Raw genomic sequence first — 10,565 nt, forward strand, 5'->3', positions numbered from 1 at the left:
GGACTCGCAGGCTCAGCGGCCATGGCTCACGGGCCCAGCCGCTCCGCGGCATGTGGGATCTTACCGGACCGGGGCACGAACCCATGTCCCCTGCATCGGCAGGCGGACTCGCAACCACTGCGTCACCAGGGAAGCCCCCAGAATTCTTTTTAAATCTTACATTTACTCTTCAACTATAGCTTAATAATTCTTTATATTGAAATTCCCCTGTTTCAATCACTATGTGGTTTGTCTTCTGACGGGACCCAGACTGATACAATCACAATGTGCTCATCGATAATATTTGCTAACTGTGTATTTTTATTGTTTTTATTTTTCCTTCTAGTTTAAGTGTATTACGGTTAAACAATGTGGTCTATACAATTTCTACTTATTGCAATTTATTGATATTCTTTTAACCTAACGCATGGTGAACTTTTTAAAGTATTTCCAGAAAACTGAAAAGAAGGTACAGTCTCTATTTTCAGGGTAGAGAGATGGATATACTTCTATTAGATTAATCTTACTAAAGTTTTCATATCCTCTATACCACGGGTCAACAAATTTTTTCTGTAAAGAGCCAGACAGTAAACAACACAGGCTTGTGGGCTACAGAGTCCCTGTTGTAACTCCTCAACTCTACCGTCAAGATGCAAAAGCAGCCATAGACAATTGTTTGTGTGGCTGTATTCAATGAAACTTTACTTACAAAAAGAGGCAGTGGGCCAGAGTTAGTCCACACGCCTTAGTTTGTCAACCCCTGCTCTACATCATAATTTTCATCCACTTGAGTCGTCAAGCAATGAGAAAGACAGGTTAAATCTCTTGATATTACTGTACTTTTTTTTCCCTATATGTTTTGGTCTTTCCCTGTATGTTTTGGTCCTTCTCTGTTTTTATAGTCTATGCTCTGATGTTTGACACAAAAAAGTTCATAGTTATTGTATCTTCCTGTGGATTTTATTCCTTACCATTGTACAGTCCTTCTCTTTGTTCTGATAAAGGTTTTTTGTTTTGCATTAAACCTTACGTCTAATAGAGGAAAACATTTACAAAGAAAATATAAAATAAGACAATAAAATTAAGACCAAAGATAAGTTTAAGAATAAATCTAATTGGAATAAATTCAACTATTAAAGCAAATCTCAGAACGTGGCAAACACCAAAACCCTGTCTATAAGATACATATGTGAAATAGCGTCCTAGAAGTTTACCTGAAACAGATTTTTCAACTGCCTTTAAGCTTTTTTTATTGTTTAAATCTTATATGCTATTAAGTATTATCCTACATATCATATACTGTATCAGTTATATCTAATGGGGATGTTTTGAGTCTTTTATATGTCCTTAAAGAGTGCATGATTTGGTTAGTCTTACCTCTGTTCACTGGAGCCCCATCTATGTCCTGCATATTTCCAAAATATACAAACAGCTCATACAACTCAATAACAAAAAAAACAAACAACCCAATCAAAAAATGGGCAGCAGACCTAAAAAGACATTTCTCCAAAGAAGACATACAGATAGCCAGCAGGCACAAGAAAAGACGCTCAACATTACTAATTATCAGGGAAATGCAAGTCAAAACTACAATGAGGCTCAGTTGGTCCAAACTCCAAGTCTCCATTGGGTTCTTTTCACATACTCAGTAGTCTTGTGCAGTCTCATCTGTTTTCGTGTAATTTCACTTATTTCATTCTATTCCTATGGAGACTGTGGTGGATATGCTCTAGCTCTGTCTGCGCTTCTGCATTTCAGGGTAGTCCTGCATGCCAAGTAACCCTAAAATATCTTTTTGAAAGAGAATTGACGCCCACAATGGATTTCTCCTTCCTTCTTGGAATTCATTTCTTGATTTTCCTTTTTTTTTTTTTTTTTTAACCTCACATCCGTTAAGAAGAATTTGAGGCTCTGCCTTACTGAAATATCCACTTAAATAAATGATTAGCCACCGCATATTAAAGTAGAAATTTAGTATTTCCAGGCTAAATAATCTTCTGAAATTTCTTTTGGTTCTAGTTTTGAAAGGAATCAAAATAGCATAGCAACTCAAGACATCATGAAATTCAAATAAAATCACTTCACCCTCTGCAACGACCTGAGAGACACCCAAGCAGGTGTGTGAGCTCTTACCAGCGGGATGAGCAGGCTGATAAGGTCTGTCAGAGGCTTGCCGAGTAGCAGCAGGTCTTCTGCGGCCTGAGTGCTCCCTCCAGAGCCGGACTTCTGTGCCTGAACAGGGGGAGGAGAGGGGAAGGGGGTCTTGGAGATTAGTCAGTCTGGCCGTAGGAGACAGGTCCACCCAGTCCCAACAGATGACGGCGCAGAGGAAGCATTTGACCTCAGGCCCCTGAAGAGAAGTTATGCTCGGTAATCACGTGACAGAGTACACACACTGCCACCAGCTCAGGCCACAGAGGCGGATCTGGGCGGACCACAGATAAAGCAATAACCAGGGCTGTCGTTGAAGGGATGATATTGATGTTCACACACTGCGGGTGGTAAAGCACTTTATCTTCCCAACCATCCTGAGACGAGGTGCGGTTATTCCCATTTTTCAGGGGAGAAAACTAAAGTTCAGAGAGGTTGAGTAGTTTGTCTAAAGTCCCACAGACAATGGGTGACAAAGCTGGAGGATGACTCCAGGCTAAATGACTCCAAATCACACAAGCTCACCTCTTCTGGGCACTGTTATACATACACATTATATGATGCAGACCAAATGCATTCTGCTGTGCTTTCCTTCTCTATATGCACACACCTGCTCAAATAACATCTAGAATATTTATCGAATGAACAGGCTTTGGACCACTGCATGAAGAAGCTTCAGATACAGGTCTACATTGCTTAGGAAGTATGCAATGGAAGTAAGAATTGAGAAATGAGTGGCTTTAACTTTAAGTGTGTCTTTCCCAGGAGTTGTATAGAACTGCCTCATTTCAGAGAAGATTTCTATCATAGAGATGAATAATTTTATACAGAGAGAAGGCACTGATTATTTATTGTAATTGCTATAGTACATACACATTTCATTCGCATACACCCTCTCTGTTTTTAATTTCACTCAGAACAAAACTACTTTTAGGTAATGACCTTTGCCAGAGCCTTTTTAAAGCAGGCTGCCCCGCCTTAGGTCACTAACCTGGACTCTGGGGCCCCTCTCATAAATGCCAAGATTCCTTCTGCCTTCGGGCCTATGGACAGAATTTAAGTGGCCCGCTTTCCTTTGTTGAAAAGGAAAAAAAAAAAAAAAAAGGATGTTGTGGAAAATCAGACACCTGCCTTTTAACAGCTTGCACCTCTCTGCAGCCAAGGGGGACAACAATAATTGGTAGCTAGGAGTTTCCTCTCACCTCTCCCCTCCCCTATCCCTACCTCAACCCCTGGCCTCTATCAGAGAGGTGAAATTTCCTCCCAGGAAACAAACATGTAGCACTACCCTAGGTCTGAACCTTTCTGAAGTTCGGCTGTTGATCCTGCCTTCTGAAGCACCATGTGAGGTGGAATATCAGCTTTTGCACATTAACATGTTACCCTTTAGAGTAGACCGACTGTCTCTTGGGAAAAATAAGGCAGTCTTGCAAACCAGCACCTAGGCAAGGAGGGGCATGGGGCCACTGCTTCCTTTCCAAACACACATAAGCAAGGAGACACGGCTACAAGCACAAGCACACACTGTGGGACTCTTCCCACCAGGATATCCAGTGGGCCTCCAGACCCTCCAAGGTCTACAGTCATTTGTTATTGTCACCAAGAAACATCCTGACCCTGCATGCCAGTATTTGGGTACCACTTCCCTATAAAGATGCCAAGGGTTCCAGAAAGGGAATGCTATAGCTTGCACAAGAGGAAGGTGCACATAAGGAATGCATATGAAATTCAACTGTCCTCACAAAAATCCAGGCCCACAGCAGAAACTCTGTGTGCCAAGGGGATCACGTGTGGGTAGCCGAGCAACGAATATAGGGGTCTGGCCAGCCTCTCTCAGGGTCTCTCCAGCTCCCCAACGGCACACTCTCCAGAGTCAGCCGCTCGATTCCCAGATGCCTTATGTGTGCACTCTGCAAGGGGCTCTTTCCACAGCAAGAAGACCCACCTCTGCCGTGATGTTGCCACAGTCCTCCCTGTCCAGTCCTCTGCCTTTGCATCTGTCCCACTGATCCCTTACCACAACTCACTGCCCCAGCCCTTGCTGGCTGGTAAACGACCCCACTCCTGGCCATCCATGGTTCTTGGCTCACCCAGCTGTTACATCCTGGGCAAGAGGAGAGGGCAGCCTGAGTTGGGTGCTAGCAGTAGTGCTTGAGGCAAAATCTAAATTATTTGGTGACAAATTAGACGAGGAATATGAAAAAAGGAAATTTTAAGAATGACCCCCAGGTTTCTAGTTTGCACAGCAGGATGAGAGGGGCAGGGCTTGCTGGCAGGAGAATGGTTTGGGAGGTGAATCCTGAGCTCCACTTTAGACATGTTGAATTTGAGGGGACTGTGGGGCATTCTAGCGGTCACGTTTAGGAAGCTACTGAATATATTAAGTACGGATCTCAGACGAGAACTCTAAGTACAAATATAAATTTAATAGCTGTAAACATATAAAACATGGGCATGTCAACTTATGAGCCATACGTAATATTAAATGGCATTACAGGGCTTCCCTGGTGGCGCAGTGGTTGAGAATCCGCCTGCCAATGCAGGGGACGCGCGTTCGTGCCCTGATCCGGGAAGATCCCACATGCCGCGGAGCAGCTGGGCCCGTGAGCCATGGCCGCTGAGCCTGCACGTCCGGAGCCTGTGCTCCGCAATGGGAGAGGCCACAACAGTGAGAGGCCCACGTACCACACACACACACACACAAAATGGCATTACAGCATTACCCAAAATGAGATAAAGGGATACAGCTAACTTCTTGGCACAAGAAGAAAGGCCAGGAAGAATATAACTCTATTACATCTATCATTGCTACATGAATCTAGTGCACAGGGGGCAGGTCCTCAACAGAGGTTTGTTACATAAACACAGAGGTACGGCACCTGTAGTGAACAAGAGTCAATTCCTCAGGCAGTTGCCGCCAAAGTCCTAAGCAGGTTTAAGCACAACAGAGCACAGTCTGCAATGGTGTGGTCTAGACAATTCAATTCAACACTCGGTGTGCTCCCCAAACACCGTCACCCACACGCTTGCCATGCACAGATGATACGAGTCAGTTCCCACTCTGTAGAACCTCACGGTTTCATTAAAAGAATGGCATGCTTTACTATGGAAAACAGTATGGAGGTTCCTCAAAAAACTAAAAACAGAGTTGCCATATGATCCAGCAATCTCACTCCTGGGCACATATCCAGACAAAACTATAATTCCAAAAGATACATGCACCCCTATGCTCACAGCAGCACTACTTACAGTAGCTAAGACATGGAAACAGCCTAAATGTCCATCGACAGATGAATGGATAAAGAAGATATGGTACCTATATACAGTGAAATACTACTCAGCTGTTAAAAAGAATGAAATAATGCCATTTCCAGAAACATGGATGGATCTAGAGATGATCATACTATGCAAAGTAAGTCAGAAAGAGAAAGACAAATACCATATGACAGCACTTATATGTGGAATCTAAAACACAACACAAATGAACTTATCTATAAAACAGACTTACAAACACAGAGAACAGACTTGTGGTTGCCAAGGGGGTAGGAGTGGGGTGGGGGAGGGAGGATGGATTGGGAGTTTGGGATTAGCAGATGCAAACTATTATACATAGAAGGGATAAACAACAAGGTCCTATTGTATAGCATAGGGAACTATGTTCGCTATCTTGTGACAAACCATAATGGAAAATAATACGAAAAAGAGTATACATATGCATAACTGAGTCACTTTGCTGTACAGCAGAAATTAACACAACACTGCAAATCAACTATACTTCAATAAAATTTAAAAATAGAAGAAGAAGAATGGCAAGCTTTCAAATAACTGCACTAAAGGCAGAGTGTGAAAACTGCCACAGTGGAGGAGGGAATAGAGGAGCTGGGGCGGGAGTAGGAAAAGGTGACACAACTTCACCGTTTGGATGGTGGGGACGAGGTCTGCAGGGAATGACGTGGACAGCCGGTGTTTCAGGGGCTGCAATCACGTGAGGAAAGGCCGGGAGCGATAAGGCACAGGATCCGTGTGGCAAATGCCGAGGTGACTGTTTGGCGTGAGCACGGGCTGCGTGAGGGCTGGCGGACAAGGCGGGCAAACCAGCCTGGGGCTGATCATACGAGGCCCTGACCATCTTGCCAAGGAGTTAGAAAATGATATGTACATAATGAGATGTCATCAAAGCTTTCAAGGGCAGGAGAGAAACGATGAGGACCACGGACTACAGCAGACAAATCTCACTTGCACTCAGCCACCAGACAGGGTAGCTCATGGCGGACAACAATAAGGGGAAAGCCCGGAGGAGTCGAACTGGTAACTCCACGAGATACTGATATAGAGACTGTAGCCCCTACCTTAACAGCCTTCACGTGAGCGTGAGATCAAAGAGGACTCAGTGGCCACATTTCAGTCCTCCAGGCACTGCCGACACACCTGCCGACCAACAGCAGTTAAACCGTCCTACTACCAGAGTAATGTATCAAGCTGCCCCCATCACTCCAGAAGTGAGAGACAAGGCCCAGACTGGGAAGTCAGGTGACCTGGATTTTAATATTGAATATTTTCTTTCCCTAGCCCCCAAACTTGGTAACATCCCCCGCCCCTGTTCACTCTGCAGGACCCTGTACCTTCCAGTGGCGAGGCATCTCAGTGTATTAAGATGATGATTTGCTCCACTATTTGGGTATTGACGGTCTTACCAAAATGAAGCTCCCTGACACTCAACACCCTTCTTCTCTTCATTCCTGCCAAAATCACAGGTACCAAGCCCTGGGCTAGGCTCACAGATGCAAAATAAAACCATAAATTTATATCTCGTAAGCCTGGTAGGAGTTAGTTCACTCCGTAAATACGAACCGAGTGCCCTCCCATGGGCCAGGACACAGAAATGAAAAGAAATCATGGCCCCCAGGAACCCTCTGTAAACAGGGAGGGGAGGTGAGCACCTTTCTTCTTGTTTAATACAGCAACCATTTTTCACTTACCTTCCCTGGGCCAGGTGTACTTAAGGCACATCATATTTACATATCTTGGATTCTCTCATTTAAGTCCCCTGCTGAGTAGTTAGCATGTCTACTTTACAAACAAGGAAACTGATACTCAGACAGGTCAAGTGACGTGCCCAGCGCCTCACAGGTAAAAGTGACGTGGCTGGGATTCAAATCCAAGGTGTTCCAGCCTGCAAGGCCCAGGTGCTCCCACCTCACCAGTGAGTCCTGAGCATCTATTTGTCTCTGCTTGCACATCTTTCACACACAAACTCACAAGGTAGGTTGGGGATAAGGACTGGACTCCTAGCAGAGATTCTGACACCTCCCTCCCCTACTCCTCACCTTCCCAGTACACATTCCTGCATCATACCCCTCTCCTCCCTGAAAAAGAAAAGTGCTTCATAAATCTAAGCACTATTATCATTGTAAACACTGGCAACACTCAGCTCTTCTACTTTCGAGAGGTTCCTGTTAAAAGCAGACATGGGCTTTGAATGCAGAAGAATCCCGGGTGTGCAGCATGTTTACAAATGGAAGAGGAGACTTACGCTTTGGAAAGAACTTACAGCTCAGTGTTCTAGAAGGATGTGTCGTTGGTGCCCCCTCCATTTCTTTTCCCAACCTTTTCCCTAATTCAGTCTCAAGGACTCTAACCTCTTTCAGACTGACACCAGGTATCATGTAGATCAAAGTCGGTCATCAAGGTCAAAAGCAATACTTGGCAGATATTATAGGGAAAGATTTAGAAAGATGACAGCAGTAAAATACAAAGTGGTGCTGAAAAAAAATGAAAGAATAAAAAACAGTGACCTATTGGTACACTAACAAATTGAAAAAAAGAATTAGAAAATATTTTGTACTAAGGAGTTTCCTTTAAAACACCCTACCTGATCACTTGAAATAAAAGAGGATTTCTACGTTCTGGAATTTAAAGAATTTTTAGATTTCTGATCCTTTTTATCCACAACCTACACAATCTTTTACAGATTGATATCATCAAAGCATCTTGTGAGAGTAACTATCAACTACACCTTGAAGAATTACATAAAAGCTACCACTGTGGAAACTGAATGAAGAATTACATAAAGCTACCACTGTGGAAACTGAAATAAGAAACAATGCTCTCGATAACTTAAAAGGACCAACTGTATAGCACAGGGAGCTCTACTCAATACTCTGTAATGACCTACATGGGAAAAGAATCTAAAAAAGAGTGGACCTATGTGTATGTATAACTGATTCACTGTGCTGTATAGCAGAAACCAATACAACAATGTAAATCAACTATACTCCAATAAAAATTTAAGAAAAAGAAACAATGCTCTCTCAAGAGACACTTATTAGAAAAGAGAGGGAAAACTAAGAGAAATCCATAATTCAGGATTCCATAAGTACTTAGCCAAGCTTTACTGTTCATTTAGAATATGAACAAATAAAAACTGCAAGGTAGTCCAAAGGCCATTTTCATCTACTGGCTTTACAAGTTTGGGTTAAAACTTATTGACTGACTATCATCTTGATTGAGGGGATCCGGGAATTATTTATTAAAATACACGAGACAAGCTACATACTTCACCACCTTAACTGCAGGTAAAAGATAATGATGAATAACAGAGACTAAACAGGGGTCTAGGGATTCATTCCTAAGAGGCTCTGCTACTGTGACTCTTGGCAAGGTATGAGAACAGTCTGCTTTCAACATCAACTTCTGCATCTATCCAAGCCAGGATGCTACCAGTGATACACATCTCTTGCAATTTTACTAGGATTCTAAATATAACAGTGAATTCATATTGCCTGTGTGCTATCCCATGATCTAAGTATCAGCTGACTCAATTCTTTAGAGAAAACATGAAAGGAGATAAGCATGTGGTGGTACCTAACACCTAACACAGAAAGTACTACTCAGTGAACTCACATGCCCTTCCTTCCTCAGAGCACGATGCCAGGTTACAGTCTGGGGCTACCTGACTTTTCTATAGACACTAAATATTGGGGTGGCCAAAAGATTCATTCAGTTTTTCTGTAAGATGGCCCTAGTAGCACTTAGTTGTCTTTAACTTCATTTGAAACAATTTTGTTAGTGACAGCTGCCGTATCAGCGTGCATTTAAAAAAAGACTTATCAAAATTGGTGGATTTTTGTGTAGCCATTTTAATATTGAAGATGGAAGAAAAAAAGCAACATTTTCAGCATATTATGCTTTATTATTTCAAGAAAGGTAAAAACACAACTGAAATGCAAAAAAGATTTGTGCAGTGTATGGAGCAGATGCTGTGACTGATTGAACGTGTCAAAAGTGGTTTTCGAAGTTTCATGCTGGAGATTTCTCGCTGGCCGATGCTCCGCGGTCGGGTAGACCAGTGGAAATTGAGAGCGATCAAACTGAGACATTAACTGAGAACAATCAACATTATACCACACCGGACACAGCTGACATACTCAAAATATCCAAATCAAGCACTGAAAATCATTTGCACCAACTTGGTTATGTTCATCGCTTTGCTGTTTGGGTTCCACATAAGTTAAGGGAAAAAAACCTTCCTGACCGTATTTCCGCATGCGATTCTCCATTGAAATGTAATGAAAATGTTTTGTTTTTAAAACAAATTGTGATGGGTGACAAAAAGTGGATACTGCCCAATAATGTGGAATGAAAGAGACCGTGGGGCAAGTGAAATGAACCGTCACCAACCACACCAAAGGCTGGTCTTCTTCCAAAGAAGGTGATGTGTATATGGTGGGATCAGAAGGGAGTCCTCTATTATGAGCTCCTTCCAGAAAACCAAACTATTAATTCCAACAAGTAATGCCCCAATTAGACCAACTGAAAGCAGCACTCAATGAAAAGTGTCCAGAATTAGTCAACAGAAAACACATAAGCTTTCATCAGGATAACACAAGACCGCATGTTTCTATGATGACCAGGCAAAAACTATTACAGCTTGGGTGGGAAGTTCTGATTCATCCGCCGTATATACCAGACACTGCACTTCGGATTTCCATTTACTTAGGTCTTTACAAAATTCTCTTAATGGAAAAATTTCCATTCCCTGGAAGACTGTAAAAGGTACCTGGAACAGTTATTTGCTCAAAAAGATTAAAAGTTTTGGGAAAATGGAATTATGAAGTTGCCTGCAAATGGCAGAAGACAGTGGAACAAAAAAGGGGAATACGTTCTTCAATAAAGTTCTTGGTACAAATGAAAAATGTGTCTTATTTTTACTTGAAAACTGAAGGAACTTTTTGGCCAAACCAATACATCTCTAGCCCTCAAAACCATCTTGCAGGCGGCCTGATTCCTCCAGCTCAAAGCTACAGTAATCAAGACAGTATGGTAGTGGCACAAAAACAGAAATATAGACCAATGGAACAGGATAGAAAGCCCAGAGATAAACCTACGTACATATGGTCACCTTTTCTTTGATAAAGGAGGCAAGAATATACAAT

General features: G+C 42.6%; 1 protein-coding gene across 1 annotated transcript in view; it reads right to left on the minus strand.

The window, feature by feature from the left end:
• Positions 1 to 10,565, minus strand: part of ULK4 (unc-51 like kinase 4) — a 591,889-nt gene that overhangs the window by 170,165 nt on the left and 411,159 nt on the right. Inside the window, exon 34 of the mRNA XM_024117044.3 lies at positions 2,113 to 2,211. Coding sequence (XP_023972812.1) covers positions 2,113 to 2,211 — 99 coding nt within the window. The remainder of the gene's footprint in view (positions 1 to 2,112; positions 2,212 to 10,565) is intronic.

This window comes from Physeter macrocephalus, chromosome 18 (assembly GCF_002837175.3).
Source record: "Physeter macrocephalus isolate SW-GA chromosome 18, ASM283717v5, whole genome shotgun sequence".
In the NCBI taxonomy this organism is placed as follows: Eukaryota; Metazoa; Chordata; class Mammalia; order Artiodactyla; family Physeteridae; genus Physeter; species Physeter macrocephalus.